This window comes from Pseudozyma hubeiensis (assembly GCF_000403515.1).
Source record: "Pseudozyma hubeiensis SY62 DNA, scaffold: PHS59, whole genome shotgun sequence".
Lineage (NCBI taxonomy): Eukaryota > Fungi > Basidiomycota > Ustilaginomycetes > Ustilaginales > Ustilaginaceae > Pseudozyma > Pseudozyma hubeiensis.
In genome coordinates, this window is record NW_012133841.1 from 335,067 (window position 1) to 353,674 (window position 18,608).

Consider the following 18,608-nt stretch of genomic DNA (forward strand, 5'->3'; position numbering starts at 1 on the left):
AAGCACTGAAAAATTCAGCCTCGAGCAGGAAACACTCTCTACTCGACTTTGTACATTCCATCTTACTCGTTACACCTCTCCCGCCAAACATCACTTTCTCTTGCCGCCCTTCTTCCCCGCTGCCGGTGCACCACCGGCAACAGCACCTGCACTGCCACCACCAAACGCCCTGACAGCACCCAAGCTCGACTGCCACCAAGAAACGGTCGCGAGCGACATGAGTCCATGAGCTACCCCTGCGATCGTCTCGATCCTGACACCGTGTTTGCTCAGCGCGTCCGCAAAGGCAAAGTCGATGAACGGTTCGGCATTGAGCAACACCGATGATGCAACACCGTGGTACAGCAGCAGAAGGATTGCGCAGGCGCGTTTGCCCGGAAGATGATCGGGAAGTCCATACAGCAGGATGCAGATGATCGAGAGCGACAGCGAGAGTGTAGCGTACAGCTGCTCGACACAAAGACACGGAATAAACATGAGATCAGTACGACAGGAACAGGAGTAGATCCGAAAGCAATATTAATGCGACGAAGCTCACCTTGATGATCACAGCAGTCGTGTTGGTGATCTCATCCTTGAAGTGAAGACCGTGCGTAAAAAAGAGCCCGATAAATGCCACTGGTGCCTCCGTAGCTGCGTGGAGTAGCCAGATAATGTTGAAGGCCGAGAAAAGTGTTGCACCCCCCGCCTGAGGAGCAGAGGCGAATGCCGATTGTGGGTGCGCCATGATGACTCGAGAGTGCAAGGCGATGATGGTCGGAGGAAGAGTGGGCGGAAGAAAGCTGCTTCATAGATGCAACAAAGAGAACGACAGGGTCCCCCAAGTGAGGCTTCCGCTATCATTCTCGGCGCTGGTTGATCCGTGCCAATCACAACGGTCTTCTTGCAGCTTCACGGCGGATAACGCGCTATTTACATGTGATGTTAGACGAAGGATCCTGACAGCTATCAAATTTAGGCCCCCTTCTCCACCATCATTTCAGGGCTCCGGTTGTAGGATAGAAGCTTCCCCAAGCTTTCCCGAGACGACTGCTTCATGGTGCTCAGACTGTCCGAACGACACGATTCAATCTCTATATATGCTGCCCTTTCTATGATGGATGTGGTGTACAATGTCTTCGAACTTTACGGAGCTACTCTGGCTCTTAGCGAGTCGAGACGATCCGAAGCGGTCTCGTCGTTCCACGTCTCTTTGGCAGACTGCACGTCGAAGTTCGGCAAGCCAAGCTGCTCGATGACGAGGGAAGCAGATACGGCGCCGTGCATCGCTGCCTCTTTGACCCTCCTTACTGGATCTAGCGAGCCATCGTGCTCCGTCTGTATGAGGCACGCGCTGAAGCCTCCGAGGAATGAGTTGCCGGCGCCCGTTACGTCCTTGATTCGGTCTGTTGACGTGTGCCATGCTGAAATGTGATGGAATCCAAGGCCTGTTCGTCCTACAACAGAGCCCCATGCACCGCTTCGGATGCAAATGATGGGCCCAATCGGCTCATTCCCCTCCATGTCTTCTGCCATTTGCTCCTGCACGTGCCTTGCAAATCCTCCCGCCAAGTTGTCCAAGATAAACTTCACAATGGCATCCATTGGTGCGTCCTTGTCGTTCGAAGCCTGCTTGACTACCTTGGTCCAGTCATCGTACAGCCCAAGCAGATGTGCAGCTTCCTCGTGATTCGGACTGAAGACTTCGAGCCTGGGAAGCACGCATAGGCAATCTTGCAGGTTCTCAAAGATGCACGAATCGGGTATGGGCTCGTAGACGAGCTTCGGAAAGCCGCTCCCGTCCTCTGCAACGATGGCATCGATCTGCGAGATGGTCTCGAGCGCACGCCCCGGCGAGCAAATGAGATGGATCCACTCCGGAAGCTTCGGCGGTATGCTCGGCGAGCATTGTAGCAGATCGCTCGGCTCGAGCCGGATCTTGGGTGAAAGATAGTCGAAGCCGCGGTGCTCGCCCCTGTAGATGTTGACTGCTCTGGTCGTACGATCCGGTCTTGACCTGTAGTACCACATCGAAGATGGTCCACTGGATGACGATGGGGTGCGATTGAATCGGTCGAGCACGTCCTGATCTGTCGTCCTCCAGTCGACTCCCCGATCGATGATCATCTGTATCTCAGATGGAGGCATCCACACGCGAGCTCCCACTGCAAAGTAGCAGCCACCTCCTCCGATCTGGTCTTGCAGACCGCGGTTCCCAAGATCTTCACCAGTTGCCGGGTCGAAGTATTGAAAAGTATCGATGATGAACATGCCCATGCTCGCGAGCCGAATTGGCGACGCCATGTCGGGCAATAGTGCTCCGCGAAGCAGTGGCGACCTTTTGCTCTCGTCTGCTGCCCGACGTTGAATTGAGCTGGGTCGAGACTGACAAGGCTAGTTCTGGCAGCGGAGAGGTTGCAGGGATCGTGGTTAGGGGCTTGGGAAGGAAATCGGATCACAACCTAGCGAGCAGGTCCGTGCTGGCGTGTGGAGTAGAAATTGACATCGGATCAAGCGGTTAGGAGAAGAAATGCTCGCACGCCACGATTGGGCGACATCGGAACAGGGGCGCCTAACTTTTGCAACTCAGCGTCGGATGAACCGAAACCCCTATGAGGTCCTCCTCTCTGAGGTCTCGACCCGTTTGCGCACTGAACAGGAGCTGGCTCGCCTTTTTGGACGAGTACATTGAGTGCTTCGTTTGCGGTAAGTGATCTTATCGGGTAGAGATTTCGGATGGCGCTTGCAAAATTGTGAATTAGGGGCTCATTCAACCAACACGACCCTGCATGCACCGCGTCGAGCTGCATACTGCGCTGCACAGTTGGATGCGTCGACGCAACAATCAACACTCCTTGCCAAAAAGGGGCCACATTGGCACAAAGGTTTCTGCGACACCCACGAGGCGGACAGGAGACTTGCTTTCTTCCCTCTCTGCTTCCTCAGAATCTGCCTCCTGTACCTGGCAGTCAGGTACATACACTGTGATTGGAAGGCGGATCGGCTGTGCCGTTGGTCTCTGTTTCCATCTCCGCAATCCTTGATGTCTGGATTCCCATAAGCGGCTACCACATCGTCTTGCCCTTCCACCATCACACCCACACATTGTTCTTCACCTATCATGTCCTCACGCACACGCTTTAACGAAACATTCATCACGAATCATTGACGATCACTCTAACGACCACTAGACGACGTTGTTCAACGACCTCCTCGACTCAATACCATCACGATCACATCTTCAACCTGACATTTTCCGGCTACGAGCCTAAAGAGCCCAAGATGGGAAGCGATGATCCACCTGCCATCTCGACCCCTTCGCGTCCTCGCTACTCTTTGGCTTCAAAGCGAAGCGGCACGTTCACCACTCTTGCGAATGCTACGCCCAATGTTGCCGGTTTCAGTCCGGGAGGACAGGTGTTTGAAGGCTATTCGTACCTCTCTCGCTCCACGTCCATGTCGACTTCGACCCGCTCGCGTCCGAAAGGCTTGCAAAGCAGGCCCTCGGATGTCCTCACATCGCCTCCGGCAGCTGCAAGCGCCAAAATGGTGACATCCCCATCTTCGCCGATGATTCCTCGCGCAGCCATGTCTCCCGTCTCTAGCCCTTCCGCCAACGCCTTCGACCTTCCACAGCGCAGCAAGACTGTCCACAGAATGCCCAGCTCCATCAGCACACCTGAGCTGCATTCCATCTCCATCATTCCACCCCGCTCCGATTCGGAAGCAGAACGCTTGGCTGAAGCAGTCGCAAACCTGCCACTTAACCCCAAGACGTGGCTCCCCTCCCAGGTAGCTCTCTATCTCACACATGTCCTCGGGCTGGTGCCTCGACCCGTCGTCGAGGACGTGACCGCCTACGTGCGGAGCTCCAGAATGGGTGGCCGTGCCTTCCTCCGCCTCAGCGAGAAGGACCTAGAGCGTCAAGGGCTCAATCTCAAATGGCGCAAACTCATGATCGAAGCCGTGCGCAAGCTTCGACGCGATGCACTTCGTGGTCGCATCTGGGGCTACGAGTCTGGTTCTCTCCGCTGGCCTAAATCATCGCAAGATTTGGAGCGCGAAGAAGCTGAAGACGATGAAGGCGACGAGCCCGAAGGTGGAGATGCTGCTGGGCAGGATGGGGTCATGCGCAACTCCAAGGCCACCAGTAAGCTCACACTGAAGCGCATGCGCGATAGCCGAAAGGTTCGTGGCATGATCCAGGCCTTCCAGACTTCGCCCGAGAAGCAGGACGTGCCTTTGGCTAGCCTTTCCATCGATGCTCCATTCGGCCACGGCTATGTTCGCGATCAAGCACAGCATATCCTGTCTGAGGCCGAGGAAAAGAAGCATTCTCTTCGTCGTCCGCTCCGTCCACGCAGATCGACGGCCGATTTCCCCTGGCTCGAGAACGCTTTCGGCACGAAACAAGAGGACATCGAATCGCTCCTCGCCAATCTCACGGACCAAGAGGCTCAGCAACTCGCAAACGAGCTAGGGATGGAAGATCTGAACGACACAGAAGCCGTCAGTAGAGCACTTCAAACCTGTTCTCCCCGGCGTGAAGGTTCCGGTGACAGCGTCGAAGACGACGTGATGCAGATGCCCGAATTGACTCGTCACGCATCCGCGGACAGTACATCTGTCGAGGGCGACAGCTCCCTCTCTGAATGTAGTGCGACCGAAAGCGAGCTTGACGATGACTGCGAGAGTCGTGATGCGGACCGCAAACCTCGGTACGGCGTGCTGGACGAAGACGTCATTCGAGCAATTCTCGCTGGCGAAGAGCTCCCTGCAGAGGCTGAGGAGGCTGAACCCGTATCAGCTTCCACGTCCAGCCAGCTGAGTCGATCGCACACGACCGCATCGATCGTCCGACCCAGCCGTCCGTACCGCGCTTCGCAGTACACCGACGACGAGCTGGCTGCTTTGGACCACAAGGGCTTCCACACCAGGACCGAGAGCTCGCGCGAGCTCGTCGAGGCTTTGATGTCGTCCGGTCAGGCTGTCGGCGATCGAGGAGCCGAACCCGAATTTGGCACTGCACGTCTGCGGTCTGCCGCGGACAAGACTCTTGATGCACCTCCTATCCCCAATTTCGAACCTGCATCGTCAGAGACGCAGCAGCAGTCCATAGCAGCAGAAGCTGCGAACGCGGTCGATGAGTACATTTTCACCCTACCGGACGCACCTCTTCGAAGCAGAACCAACTCCGTCCGCCGCACTGTCGGTTCCAAAGCCACCTTTGGCAGCAGACGTGGCAAAGCCGTCCTGTCCTTGCTCAACTCTGATGCCGACAACAGCGAGCTCTTCTCCTCGCTTCCAGGAGCGTCTTCGCTGCGAAAGAACGTGGGCGCTACTGCGGAGGACGAGGAAGGCTGGGGTGGAACCTTGGGCCGCACCTCCAACCGCAAGGGTCTCACTGGCGTCTTTGACGTGCAGCCTCCTTCGGCGATGAGGAGGAGCGGGCTGGAGAGGGTGGCAAGCGAAGCGGAGGTCGAAGCTGTGCAGGCCAAGGCGGATGAGAAGGTCGCTGAAGAGGAAGTGGCCGAAGCGCCGGTGGACAGGTACGAGGAAACGGTGCTGTCGGAAGAGGGTGCGGAAGGCGGTATGTCCAGGCGCGCTTCGGTGGAAGAGCGTCTGTCGTCGCTGTTCAGTGAGGGCTTGGAGGTGTCTGCTACGGAAGATGTCGAAGTGGGTCCAGCCGCCACTGAGGCTCATGCTCCAGAAGAGAAGCACAAGGAAGAGGAGGCTCTTCTAAGTGCGATGATCGAAGAAGCTGCTGCGCCCGACTCTGCTGAGCCGACAGCAGACAGTTCTTTCAGAGCTGATGATGATACTCCATCAGGGGAAGCTGCCGAGGCGTATTTAGCCGTCGAGTCGGAAGAGCTTCCTATCGTCGAAGCTACGATGGACGCACTAGACGAAGACACGATGGAAGCCAACGTGGAAAGCACCGCACCGGTGCCAGAACACGAGCAGATCAACGTCGATTTGGCTGCTGCCGAAACTTCAGCCCTGATCTCCGTTGACGCTTTGTCTGGGACCGCCTCGGTCGAGCCGTTCGAAATCGTCTCTGCTCCCACTCCTCCTCCTTCTCAACCGCAACTCTTGGTGCCCCTGACAGTCCTCGAACCGCACCCGTCGGGCACTGGAAGCATCAAGAAGCGCTCCATGGTGCTCGTCGATCGCAAACGATTCGAAAGCCTAGCCAGGCGCATGACGCACCTCGAAGCTCAATTGGACACCATCGACCGCTCTTCCTCCTCCACCGTCAAAGGAAGTGAAGGCCTCAAAGGGATGTTTGAATCGCCAGAGTCTGCTGACGAGGACACCGTCGAGGACGGCGATGCTGTACTGGAAGAGATCCTCGCCGCTACTTCCGCCACCTCTGTCGCTACAGAGAAGCAGACCGCTATCCAACCGTTGGAGATCGACGAGAGCTGCTCTTCCGTTCCTTCGTCGCCGAAATCGGGCTGGCGATCGCTCATAAACCCTTCCTCATGGGCTTCGTACCTCTCCTCGCTGAACCCGTATTACTCCCAACCGTCTCAATCCGATTCGGCTGAGGAGGAGGAAGACTCGTTGAACCTGTACGCGCTGCTCGGGCGACCCGAGTCGGATCACGAAAAACATCTGCTCAGCATCGGCGCTATCCCGGCGTACATGCTGGGGCTAGGCGCGGGTGTTGGTTTCGTCCTCGTCAAGGAGGTTTTGGGTGGCAGGCATTAAGTTAGAGCGTTTTTCCTACGGACCTTATTTTGGGGTGACTGTCGTCACGTTTTGATGAAATTTCATGCTGGTTGCCGACGAAGATCGTCATATGTTTGTGCGGTTGAAAGAGTGATCGCGAGTACGACGAGGAGAGAGAGAACGATTCTTGTTTTTACGAGTATCAGAGTACAGATGGAGGAGAACAAAGAACGGACAAAGACAGCGTTGACTGTGTAAGTTGGGGGCAGGTGTAGGAAGAAGAATAAGTGTTTTGAGAAAGGCTACAGAGATGGTGATCAAATGGCAAGAGACAGGGAAGTATACTTGAGCTCCTTCAATTCGGGATTCGATCGTAGCTCCAGATCCTGGCGTTGAAGTCTCCGCTTCCCGTTGCCAACAGTCCACCCGCGGGACTCAAGTTGATCGCAATGACCGAGTTCTTATGACCCTGCAAGACGAACTGCGCCTGGGCCGTCTTGGGATCCCAGAACTGCACCCCCCTATCCTTGCTACCACTCGCCACCCACTGACCGTCCGGACTGCAGCTGACGCTCAACACGTAGTCCTTGTGGCCCACGAAGGTGGTCGCGCAATTCGCGTGTCCACCCTTCTCCTCGGCCCTGTTCTCCATCACCGCCTTTGCGGTGCCCGTGAGATCCCACAGCTTCAACGTCTTATCCAAACTACCCGAGACGAGGCTCTTTCCGTCGGGAGCGAAGCTGACGCTGTAGATCGAGTCTTTGTGACTCTTCAACCTCTCCAATTGTTTGCCCGTCTGAGCGTCCCACACGCGCACCAGGGTGTCGAGCGCTCCTGCGGCGACCAATCTGTTGTCGCTCGAGATACTGACACTCGTCACACCGGCCTCGCTCGGTCCATGCTCCAACCCAGGCGACGTGTACAGCGTATGCAACAGCTGCCCGTTCTCCACATCCCAGATCCTCACCGTCTTATCCCCCGATCCACTCGCAATGATCCTCCCATCCTTGCTGTAATCCAACGAGTAGATCTCTTGCTTGTGACCCGAAAACAGATGCTTCACCTTCTTCTTACCAATATCCCAAATGCGGATCTGTCGATCCTCAGCTCCCGTCGCAAGACACTTGCCATCGGGACTGAAACACACTGAGCGGATGTACAGATCGCCCTTGGAATTGGCAGACTGATCCGTCAGCACGCACGTCTTGGCTCCGGTCTTGGTGTCGAAGATCTGCGCCGACTTGTTGCATCCGGTAGCGAGGTACTTTCCGTCTGCGGAGAACCGGACGCAGCAGACGACTGACTCGTGCAGGAAGGTGTGGACCAGGTTGACGTCGAGTGTGCGTTTCACTTTGGGGTTGAAGATGGCTAGCCAGTCCGGACCTTCTTTTTTAAGATCTTTGGGGATTTCGTCGGGATCCATGTCGCTCAGGCTGGCGAGGGAGACGTTGCCAGCGGCGGCAGCGGCGGCGCCGGGAGAGTCGGCGGAGGAAGGCACTTCGGGGCCTCGCGAGTCGCGCTCCCTTGCGTCGCGGTGCATGTCGCGGTTGTACGAGTTGGAAGGAGGAAGAGGCGGTGCGCCGCGAGGAGACTGAGCAGGACCTGGGCCGAGAGGTGCTCCGCCACCCATGCGCTGATCGCGATCCCACTTGTCATCGCCGCGCGGTGGAGCTCCTCGATCGCGTTCCTCCTTCTTGATCCAGTCACGTTCTCGCTCGGCTCCGGGGCTAGGGGGACCGCTGTAGTGCGAACCGGGTCCTTCGACGCGCATGCGTTTCGAGTCTTTGCCGCCTGGGGTAGGGCCTCGTGGAGGATCTCGTTCGCGGTCGAAACCGTTGGGGCCACGTCCATACTCGGAGCCAGGACCGCCGAGAGCACCGTTGCCGTTGGGACCAAACATGGCGGCAGAGCCAGCACCACCCGGACCACCGGGAGGAGGTGGGCCACCAGCAGAGGCGATGGGCAAGGGACCGGACGTGGCGGATGCAGGGAGGTGAGGAGGACCGCTCATGGGGCCAGTTGCTGGAGGTGCGCCATGCTCAGAGGAGAGGCCTCGCGAGTCGAGGATGCTGCGGAGACGCTTGACCTCTTCTTCGTATCTGTTGCGGACAGAGCGAGGTAAAATTCAGTAAGGATGCATTGCAGCTGAAGAACGGAGGCTGGATGGGAGACACTCACTGTTGGATGATTTGCGCGTGACGCTTTTCGAGCTCGTAGAAGTGGGTCTGCATCATGTTGACTTCGCTCACTTGTGACGTGACTGTGGAATGCAGAGGGTCGGAAAGTGTCAGCGGCTGTGTGTGCACGGGTAGAGCGTGGGTGTATCGTCGAAAGACGTACCTCTGTGTTCCATCTCGTCGCGTTGCGCCTTGAATTGCGCGGTGTCGTTGCCAAGCAGGTCGAATTCATGACGGACAAAGTCGAGAAGGTCGGCGAGTCTGGCTGAACTGGTGTGCGGAGCTCCCGCGGGAGGTGCTGCGCCAGGTGGACCAGCAGCAGCACCGGGAGGGCCGCTGGAAGCAGGGCCTCCGGGACCGCCTGCTCCAGGTGCGCCCGGATGCGGACCCTGCTGGGCTGCTGCGGCAGCGGCAGCGGCCGCGGCTGCCTGTGAAGGACCAGGACCACCTGGACCGGAAGGAGGCGGACCCGATGGAGGACCTTGGGGCCCGGCGGAAGGTACGATGGATCGATGGCCGTACATGCTTGTCAACTAGAGTGTTGGTACAGATGGACGGTCCGAAGCCGCTGGATGTGAGGGAGAAACGCCGGATGCTCCGAAAATGTGCTGTGACGGCGGAGATCAGACGCACAATGGCAGGATCTTACGAAGCAAAGCGCGCAAACGTAACTCTGACGCCGTGAATTAGAGGTTCTACGGGCTGGTGTGACTGTCCGAGAAGTTTGGCGATCTCGCTGTGCGTCGCAAGGGGTCGAACAAGGACGTAGCGGAGGATGTCACTCTCTGAAAAAAGAGGTATGTGCGCGCCGAATGCTCTAGCAAAATGTCGCAGAGAAGGCCGGTACTCAGGACGCAGATGCAGGTGGTGTTGCCGGAGGAGAGTGTCGATCTGGAAAGCAGTGAAAGGAAAGGAAGCCGGAGGGAAGAAGAGGCAAGGGCGTGAAGGAGATCGAGGATGAGGAAGGATCAAGTGGATGTGACGGCGCGTGGAAGGAGAGAAGAGAGACGTCGCAGATGCAAATCGTGATCCCAGACGAGCACGGAAGTTGAAGAGTCGAGTCTTGAGATAGAGATGCGATCGGATCGTTTACCACTCTTCCAGACACGCGCCTCGAAGCGATGACCTGCAGCAAGCACAAGCCACGGCCTACGGCAACCGCAACAGCTAGAGCAATAATGCGGGCGCAGTCACGGACGCAGACGCACAAGCACCCAAGCAGCGAATCGAGCTTAGTTACAGCGCAGATGCAGACGCAAACGCAGACGCAGAAGCGGAAGGGCCGCTTCCAGATTTTCAGGCGCCTCGGCAAAGAGGCTCTGTCCACTAGTTACGGTATTCTTCGGTTCCATTCGCTCTCAGAGGTAGAGCTGCGTCCGGGAGGCCACATCACTTGACAGCTCGATGCATGGATGGAAATTTAAAGGAGGAAAAAATAAAAGCTAATTTCCCAACCAAGAAAAGAAAAGAAAAAGTTTACACACGGTAGACGCCAGACGAAACCTAGCCACGATGGTCCTCCAATCGTCTCTTATTGGTTGCCTTCGAACGAGCCAGGAGCGGAGAATTGCAGAAGGTAATTTTTACTGTTTTTATTTTTTCTTCGAAATGAAAGTCACGGAAAAAAATGGCTGAGGACGATCCCACCACACCGCACTGAAGGAACGACATCCGGATGAGCTGTCGCACTGCAAGGCCAAGCCGCCGTACCGGAGGTCGTCAAAGATGGGATTATTTTCGCGACGCTGCTAGAAGCGATGTCCTAACAGTATCGTATTTATTTCATTGCGAAACGTCGGAATTTCTTCGGCTCTCGGACTACTTTTGTCCTTTGCAGCTTGGCGAGTGACGGCAAAATTTGAGAATTTTCTTGTGCCGTGCAGCTACACAGAGACCGCAAGCAGCCTCGTGCTATCCGTTTCTTCTCAACTCGATACCCTCTCTATCCTTACCCTCTGACACCAATCCCTATCTTGACTCTACTCTCAAGCTTCACATAGATTGCGACTGCTCAATAGAAGCTCTCGACAGATCGAGTCCGGCGAACATCTCTGAGAGCAAATTTCACCACCATGCCTCGAATTCCTACCGCCAAGCTGGCCTCCAAGGGCGGCGCCGCCCAGCGTCACAATCCGCTTCCGCAGCAGCTGCAACAGGATCAGCTCACATCCAAATTCGGTCTCGTCTCTGCACCTGGTCGTCGATCCAAGAAGGCAACCAAGCCCCAGTCTGCATCCGACGATGAGGAGGACCAAAAGCAGTACGCTGCTCCCCAGGGCATGGTCACTGGCGGTAAATCAGGAGGAGGAAACACACAGAAGAAGTACATCGATCCAAAGCTCTCCAGGAACATTCTACGATTGGCGCGTCAGCAGCAAGAGGAGATCGAACGCGAGGAGATGGAGCTGCAGAATCCTTCGTCTTCGGCTGAAGCGTCCACCTCGGCATCTCACGGTATGACCGCACGTGCTTCGGCAGCAGCTATGCCTGACGATTCGGATGACGAAGAGGCGGATCTTGACGATTTGGGGGAGTTGGACGACGATGAGGCCGAGATGGGTGCCAATGGCTGGAACTCGTACGATGCGAACCTTGAGATCGACCCATCAGATCGCGCGCTTCTCGACAAGTTCGAGGCAGAACACCGCGCTGAGGATGATGACGACGACGATGAGGATGGACAGGACGCTGCCATGGGCGCCGGCGGTTTCGGCGGCAGAGGCAACAAGACCCTCGCAGATCTCATCATGGAAAAGATCGAAGCGGCTGAAGCATCCGGCGACGGTCCTTCGGCGCAAGAACTCGAAGAGCGAAGGATGCCCCCAGGTATCAACCCAAAAGTCATCGAAGTATACCGCAAAGTAGGAGAGCTTCTCTCTCGCTACAAATCCGGTCCCCTCCCCAAAGCATTCAAGATCGTACCATCCCTACCCGCATGGGAGTCGATTCTCTACATCACCGACCCAGCCTCCTGGACACCTCACGCCACCCTCGCAGCAGTACGAATCTTCGTCTCGACAATGAAAGCCGACCAGATGCAACGCTTTTACGAACTCGTCCTGCTCGACAAGGTACGAGACGAGATCCAAGACGACGGCAAGGTCTCCTACCAGACGTACGAAGCCATGAAGAAGGCTATCTACAAGCCGGCTGCTTTCTTCAAAGGGTTCCTCTTCCCCATGTGCGAGTCGGGAACGTTGACGCTCAAGGAAGCCGCCATCGTCTCTTCCGTCCTCGCTAAAGTTTCCATTCCCGTTCTGCACTCTGCTGCCGCCCTCTTGCGTCTTGCTGAGATGGAATACTCCGGTCCCACATCGCTCTTCATCCGAGTCTTGCTCGACAAAAAGTACGCCCTTCCTTACAAGGTCGTCGACTCTCTCGTCTTCCACTACCTTCGATTCGCGGAATCCAACTCTGGCGTTGAGTTGGACAAGATCACGAGGGAGAGGAGGATGCCCGTTCTGTGGCATCAGAGTATGTTGGTGTTTGCTCAGAGGTACAAGCAGGATTTGACACCGGATCAGAAATCTGCCTTGTTGGATCTGTTGCGAGTACAGAAGCACGAGGGAATCTCACCAGAGGTCAGGAGAGAGCTGCTGACCGCCACGGCGAGGGGAGAGATGATGGATGAACCTGTTGATGAGGACGACGATATGATGTCGGTTTGATGTAGACCAAATTTGTGCAATCATCATATCCCCTCTTCACCAGAACATGCTCCCACCATTTGCACGCGACGGTCTGTGCATGCAAAGTGTGTATAAAAGGATATGTTTGATGTGCCATGAATGCTACAGCAACGAGTCCATCCTGCTCAGGACATTGAGAACGGCCGCGATGCATTCGAACATGAAAGCATCCCCTTCCTGCTCCAACTCTTTCTGCAACGCCTTTCCCAACTCTTGCAGTGAAGCACCCACATTGCCTACCTCGTCATACGCCCTTTCGTTCAGCATAGATCCCTCGCCGATCCTCGCACCACCGTTCGCCTTTCTTGGCCCATTGGACGAGATGCTCGTCGGAACGCCACTGCTTCCACCACCTCCTACACCTCCGCCCGCCAAACCGGCACTGGGAGCCATCGGCCAGTTGGCGAACTCCTCGAGTATGTCGTCTGCCTTTTGGAACGCTGATTCGCGCGCTTCGTACGAGAGGTGGTTCAATGCGTTCTCCAACACGTTGGCTGAGAAGGAGCAGCAGAGCAGGCAGAGCGCTCGTGTGACGCGTAATGCGACGGGTCGACCGCTGGAGGAAGCGTCCTCTTTGTAGAAGGTGTTGGCATGCACCGTCGACGAGTTGGAAGTGAGAAGAGCCAAGACACGCCGCAAGACGGCGTCTTTGCAGCTCGTGTCATTGAGCGGATGTGTTGCCATGTCGAACAGAAGGAAGTTGCGCTTCTCGGTTCGAAGGATGCCCTTGTCCACTAAGCCTTTGGCCAAGCGCTCTCGTACCTGCTTGAGTTGGTAGCCGATCTTCATAACATTCCACGTCTCGCCGCTCATCAGGTCAACCCATTGTGCAACAGACATACTCTCGCTGGCCTTCATCATCTTCAGGGCCTCGTCGAGCAGCACCTCTCCCGTCATCTTGCCATCGATCACCTCGACCACTCTTTCCGTCAAGCCGTAGCGCTTTCGCATTGGATCCTTGGTGATGGCGATCCTACGACGCAACGCTAGCTCGATGAGGATGCACCCTCGTAGAGTGTACGAGATGTTGTCGTTCCAAAACGACAGGTAGCCTTGTCTGTCCTTCAAGCCGAGGAGCAGGATCTCTTCCATGAGTGTGAGTCGTGGGTTCTCGCCGATTTCCTTTTCGTCGTTGAGGTCACGCGGGTCGTATGCAACTCGATGCCCCGTGGACTCGTCGTAGGTTGTTACGGATCCAGTTGCTGAGCGTGAGCCGTAGGAAGATGCGGGGCCGTTGCGCGGGGCATTTGATGGTGTTGATGCTCGACCAGGTGCAGGCGAGGATGTGCGCGAGGGTGTGAATTCTTCATCATCGATGCGATTGGCAGAGGTGCTGGGCGCTGCAGAGGCAGAGGCAGCTCCTGCTCCTCTGCGCCTCTGCAGGCCACTGCTCTGTGTCGACGCCATATCGGCAAGGTCGATTATTGCTGTCGATGTCGAAGCGCGCGTGTATAGGTCGGGCACACCGTGGTGTCGATGCGCAAAGCCGCTCGGCAGGATGCTTGAGGTGTAGGAAGATGAATGAACGAACGAAAGTGTTTGTCTCGGCGTCGCCCCTGAAGAAGCTTGCCCAATGCGTTTCGCGTCCCACAATTCGTTCGGGCAGTGTGTCACTTTTCGGCCGGATTGTTTTTGTGTATTGGACCCTTGAATTATGCTCCACCTCGCCTTAACTTTTTCTTTTGGGTACATTGCCTTTCTTCCAGCTTCAACAACATCATCAGAGCTCCCACATCCACCCTTGAGGCTTCATCACAGCCACTCGGCGCCTTCTCCAAGTACTGGGAGCTGGGAAAGGGGTCATGGTCGCTCAGAAAAGGCCAGCGCCATCGGCCAGCTCGAGCTCGAGCTCGAAGCCTCCTACACCGGCGGACCTTTCCAACGGCCAAGGTCCTAACTGGAAGAAGCGCAAGCAAGAGCGTGCACATACCGCTCGTTTCATTCAGACCCAAGCGCCTACAACAGCTTCATCCTCAGCAAGTAGCTCACGGACGGTGTCTAAGTCCTCGACCCCTGTTCCTGCCTATGCGTCAGCGGCTACTGGCGCTTCCACTTCGAATCTACCAACAAGTGTCGAACTCGAATCGCTCGTCTCCTCAAGAGCCTTTCAGATCCAGAGCTTTCTTCGATCCATCAAATCGGCCAAGTCGGCCACCACCACCAGAGCATGGCAGCTCCTTCCACGGCATGCACGCCGCCGCGCTGCCTCACACAATCTGCTTCGCCTCCCATCACGGCTACGCTCAAAAGCTTTGGCAGAACTTCGCAGCAGTACTACGCAAGCAAGATCACGGTCCGACATTCGGAAGCGTTTGCCGAGCCATGGCGTCATTCAATCCACACTTAGGCGAAAGAAGCTGGCGGAACGGGCGTCTCATCCGCAGAGAAGGTGGCTTGAGACGCACATGTGGCATGCAAAGAGGTTCAGGATGACGACGGAAAAGGGCAAGAGGAAGGAGCGCGATCAGGGCAACGAGTGTGGCAGGTGGGGCTTTGTGCTTCCCGAGACAACGATGATGAAGAGTCATCGAGCGAGCTGGCGGAGTGCGAGGGAGTATGTTACGGTGCATGATGCTAGCTACCACTCGGTCTTTCGAGTCGGCGTGCGTGCAGCCGGCTACGAACCGGCGAGTGATGTCGATGCGAAATTGCTCGAGCAGCTGCGTTCCAGCCTTTCAAGAGCAGGTTTTGCTGACGCTTCAAGACTGGGCCTTGCAAAATCACCTTCGTCTTCCCACGTCCTCGACACCGTTCTCACGCAGTCTCAAGGAGACCAGCAGAGCAGTATCACAGACATTCCAGCTTCCATCTTCAAAGCTGCGCTAGCACCAGCCCGCATCATATTGCTTTCCGGCTGTCGAAACTTCTCCAAGACTTTGCCACAGCAGGCTCCGTACAGCTACGATTGCAAGGAAGCACTCGTCTTTGCCCACCCTGCGGCCGACCTGCACATACGACGTGCGCTCAAAGCAGCCGGGATAGTCTTGATTGACGAGAGGAAGAACGCACTCTTCGATCTCGAGCCACCAGCCGCACGAGTGGTCGACACGTACGCATTCCAGCTCGATTCGGCGCCCGATCCGTGGCTGGCGGCAGGAGGAAAGGACAGCTCGCTGTCGAAGCTCGAGAAGAAGCGCAGGAGACAAGCATACGGCAGCGGAAGCGCAAAGGGCTCGAGCGGGCAGGAGATGGACACGTCTGACGATGCAACAAGCAACGGCGTGATCTTGGATGACAGAACGACGCTGATGCGTAAGCAAGGCTTCAACATGTTTGAGCTCGTTGGTCCTCGCGCGACGTCGCTATTGCAAGCCGTGCTTCGATTGTCGCCCGCCGTCAGCCAGGATGCTGCTGAGCGCAATCTTAGACAGCTGTTAAGCAAGCAAAATGGCGCAGCAACTTCGATGGTCGAGGTGCAAGTCAATGACCCTCGACTCTCATACCCACCAAAGCTCAAGCCTATACATTCTGCTGCAAAGACATCCTCGGAATCAAAGAACGAGGCCGCTTTGGAGGCTCCATCGACTGACAAGCTCTTTTGGACGGGAGCCACTCCACCTCGTTTCAGCAAAGGCGAGATCGACTCGAGGCGAGCTTTCAACGTCGTGCCTGGTGCTCGATTGCAGCCCGACTCTCGAGATGACATTGTACCCGTCGTCATCATCCGTGACCACCTCGTGCAGACTCCATCGATCGATCGATTCACTCTTATCGTACCTCGCGGTTGGGGCACGGCTTTCTTCCTCTCCCTCGTCGCTACGCATCAATCTGGCGCCTCGAGTGGAGCACGAGTGCTGGGACAGCATCAGCTGAAACATCAGCGGCTCGAATTGGCCGCCCTTTCCGCGGCTGTTGGCGCAAAGATGCCAGCAGCCAAAGCGGACATGCTCAGCTATCCACACAATTGGCTCGGCACGCAGGCGCATGCCGTCAGTGAAAAGGAAGCAGCGGCGACGCGACAAGAGGTGTGGAGCAGGAGGCCCAAGGGCAAGAGGACAGAATACCTTTTCCCGTCTCATAAGGACTGGGTTGCCTTTCAACAAACAAACACTGCGGATCAGGTCCAGGCAAAGCTTTCAAAGGATCGAACAGGTGCTTCAAGGCCGTATCCATTCGGCGGGTCACATTGCTGGGAGTGGATCGTCGGGAACTCCGAAAGGCTGTTCGGCAAGGCTGCTGCCCAGCAAGACGAAAAAGTCGAGCTGCAACAGCCGTGGCTAGTGGCGTCGGCAGCGGCTCAGCTGCCGAACGAAGCGGCGCTTTCAGCAGCGAACCTTGCATCTGCCATGGTCGCTATGAACTTGCGAGCGGTTCGAAAGGGAACAGTCATGCCGTTGAGCAGTCTGATGCTAGCACCTTCGTTCGAAGATCACCTCAGTTGGGTACATCACCTCCACCCGATCGATCATCCAGCCGCGGTCGCCAACCGCAGCAGCACTGGAGCGCAAAAGATGGACAAACAACATCTCAAGTCGCTGATCGAACGACGCTGTGAGATCATGCAGCTGGGACGAAGTGCTCCGCAAAGCTCCTCCTTCAAGCCGAAACTCAAAGCTGCTGTGCAGAGCACGAATCCTTGGTCGAGCTCCAATTCCACGGCGACCGATCCGGAAGAGATGCACAACCGCAGCGCCGACTGGAACAACACTGTGGGTACGGTGCTGGACGGCGACTACTCGCTCGGCAATGGCAAAGGTTTTGGTATCGGGGCGATCACGCTGCGCGCTTGGTTGGAGTTGAAGGATCGAGAGGCGAGGTTGGCGGCGCTCAAGGGAGAGGAGGAGGAGAAAGGTAGGAGGAAAGCGCGGAATCCGATCGAGACCAGGTTTCTGCTGTTGATGCGCGAGCCCGGGACGGACGTCGTTCGCGCTGTGACTGCTAGCCTTATACCCTTGTCGTAGTGACCCGCGTTGCAATCCCAGCCACATGGCGAGACAGCAAAGCACATGTCATCGCTCCGACCTTCACGCCTGTTGCACTCTGAACGCTTGGATTTTTTATTTGCATCTATCAAGTCGAGCTTGATCCTGACTCTGCTTCGTCTTGCTGCAGTTTTCTCAACTTCTCCTCTCTCCTCAACCTCCTCTCTTCCAACTTTTGCTTTACGTATTCGTCCTTCCATTTCTCGATTTCCTTCTCACTCGCTACGATGCCCTTCTTTCCCAGCTCCGCTCTGGCTCTACTCCTGACCATGTTCTCTTCGGACCGTTGTTGGGATTCGTGACTGAGCAGAACGGTGTCTGCGCCTACTACGAAGCCAAAGATGGTGAAACCGGAGGTGATGAAACCTTTGAGGGCGAGGGTTTGACGTCGGAAGCCGGGGAAGAGGTGGTGTGCCATGAAACAGCTGGATGCGCCGAGAGCTGTGTACAACAGCGCACCTTTCATCGCCGCATTCTGCAACAGCGGAGGGATGAAATAGGGGTCAGCATGTGTGAGGTGAAGGGTAAGGGAGACGGAAAGAAGACTCACTCGCTGCAGCTCGTAGGCCGTACCGATTTGCGTCTCGCGATGTCGTATACGTTTGGGAGCGGATCCGAGCGTGGATGAGCTGAGCGCTGACAACGGCGCATCCGCCGAGGTTGACGCTTGATCCGACATTACTTGTAGTCCCGACTCGATGGCTGCTCTGTCGACGTGATTGCAGTCATTGAAGATGCATGGCAGGTATCTTCCCGGGTCCAAGCGTCGAGAAGATCACCCCCAACCCGGACTTCAGCGTGTGGAGGCATACATCGGGGAATCGGCATATTGCCTAGGTAATCATGACAGTTCAGGAAGAAATGAAAGCTTTATCTTCTTGCAAGGTGAGAAATTCAGGGTTCAATTTTCTCGTTGAGCTGCAAGCGCGGTTGAAACTTTTTCGCATCGGCTGCAAAAAGACGGGTCTGGCGAGATTGCGCTTCAGAGTGGCGGTGAACCCTGTTTCTCGCCAATCAAAGCTTTATTCGAGATTGCGGCGCGGGAGGCTGCGATACCAGAACTTCTTCGTTGTTTTCCTTCTGCATCACCACAAGCGTCACGATCTTCCTCAGCAATACCAGCATCGCCGTTTACCGTGGTGTCGCAGTGACCAACAGAGCGAAAG

The 18,608-nt window shown here is 56.3% G+C and overlaps 9 protein-coding genes across 9 annotated transcripts in view; 4 read left to right on the forward strand and 5 right to left on the reverse strand.

Annotated features, from left to right (window-relative positions):
* PHSY_006662 (cipC protein) overlaps positions 1 to 477 on the reverse strand; it is a gene marked incomplete at both ends in the record, with an annotated part of 2,450 nt that extends 1,973 nt beyond the window's left edge. The window contains one exon of the mRNA XM_012337262.1: positions 147 to 477. Within this exon, the coding sequence (XP_012192652.1) occupies positions 147 to 477 (331 nt within the window). The remainder of the gene's footprint in view (positions 1 to 146) is intronic.
* Positions 478 to 1,125: 648 nt separating this feature from the next.
* Positions 1,126 to 2,283, reverse strand: PHSY_006663 (hypothetical protein; the record flags this gene model as incomplete). Its single annotated transcript, XM_012337263.1, has 1 exon — positions 1,126 to 2,283. The coding sequence occupies one exon, from the start codon at positions 2,281 to 2,283 to the stop codon at positions 1,126 to 1,128; it is 1,158 nt and encodes a 385-aa protein (XP_012192653.1).
* A 978-nt stretch (positions 2,284 to 3,261) lies between these two features.
* Positions 3,262 to 6,693, forward strand: PHSY_006664 (hypothetical protein; the record flags this gene model as incomplete). Its single annotated transcript, XM_012337264.1, has 1 exon — positions 3,262 to 6,693. One exon carries the CDS (start codon positions 3,262 to 3,264, stop codon positions 6,691 to 6,693), a length of 3,432 nt encoding a protein of 1,143 aa, XP_012192654.1.
* Positions 6,694 to 7,009: 316 nt separating this feature from the next.
* Positions 7,010 to 8,665, reverse strand: PHSY_006665 (hypothetical protein; the record flags this gene model as incomplete). Its single annotated transcript, XM_012337265.1, has 1 exon — positions 7,010 to 8,665. The coding sequence occupies one exon, from the start codon at positions 8,663 to 8,665 to the stop codon at positions 7,010 to 7,012; it is 1,656 nt and encodes a 551-aa protein (XP_012192655.1).
* A 55-nt stretch (positions 8,666 to 8,720) lies between these two features.
* Positions 8,721 to 9,516, forward strand: PHSY_006666 (hypothetical protein; the record flags this gene model as incomplete). The annotated part of the gene is made up of 2 exons (XM_012337266.1): positions 8,721 to 8,772; positions 9,053 to 9,516. The coding sequence occupies 2 exons, from the start codon at positions 8,721 to 8,723 to the stop codon at positions 9,514 to 9,516; spliced, it is 516 nt and encodes a 171-aa protein (XP_012192656.1).
* Positions 9,517 to 10,903: 1,387 nt separating this feature from the next.
* On the forward strand, positions 10,904 to 12,499 carry PHSY_006667 (protein ENP1; the record flags this gene model as incomplete). The annotated part of the gene is made up of 1 exon (XM_012337267.1): positions 10,904 to 12,499. One exon carries the CDS (start codon positions 10,904 to 10,906, stop codon positions 12,497 to 12,499), a length of 1,596 nt encoding a protein of 531 aa, XP_012192657.1.
* A 123-nt stretch (positions 12,500 to 12,622) lies between these two features.
* On the reverse strand, positions 12,623 to 14,212 carry PHSY_006668 (hypothetical protein; the record flags this gene model as incomplete). Its single annotated transcript, XM_012337268.1, has 1 exon — positions 12,623 to 14,212. One exon carries the CDS (start codon positions 14,210 to 14,212, stop codon positions 12,623 to 12,625), a length of 1,590 nt encoding a protein of 529 aa, XP_012192658.1.
* A 110-nt stretch (positions 14,213 to 14,322) lies between these two features.
* Positions 14,323 to 17,421, forward strand: PHSY_006669 (hypothetical protein; the record flags this gene model as incomplete). Its single annotated transcript, XM_012337269.1, has 1 exon — positions 14,323 to 17,421. The coding sequence occupies one exon, from the start codon at positions 14,323 to 14,325 to the stop codon at positions 17,419 to 17,421; it is 3,099 nt and encodes a 1,032-aa protein (XP_012192659.1).
* Positions 17,422 to 17,530: 109 nt separating this feature from the next.
* On the reverse strand, positions 17,531 to 18,121 carry PHSY_006670 (hypothetical protein; the record flags this gene model as incomplete). The annotated part of the gene is made up of 2 exons (XM_012337270.1): positions 17,531 to 17,917; positions 17,993 to 18,121. The coding sequence occupies 2 exons, from the start codon at positions 18,119 to 18,121 to the stop codon at positions 17,531 to 17,533; spliced, it is 516 nt and encodes a 171-aa protein (XP_012192660.1).
* Between the last annotated feature and the right edge of the window lie 487 nt (positions 18,122 to 18,608).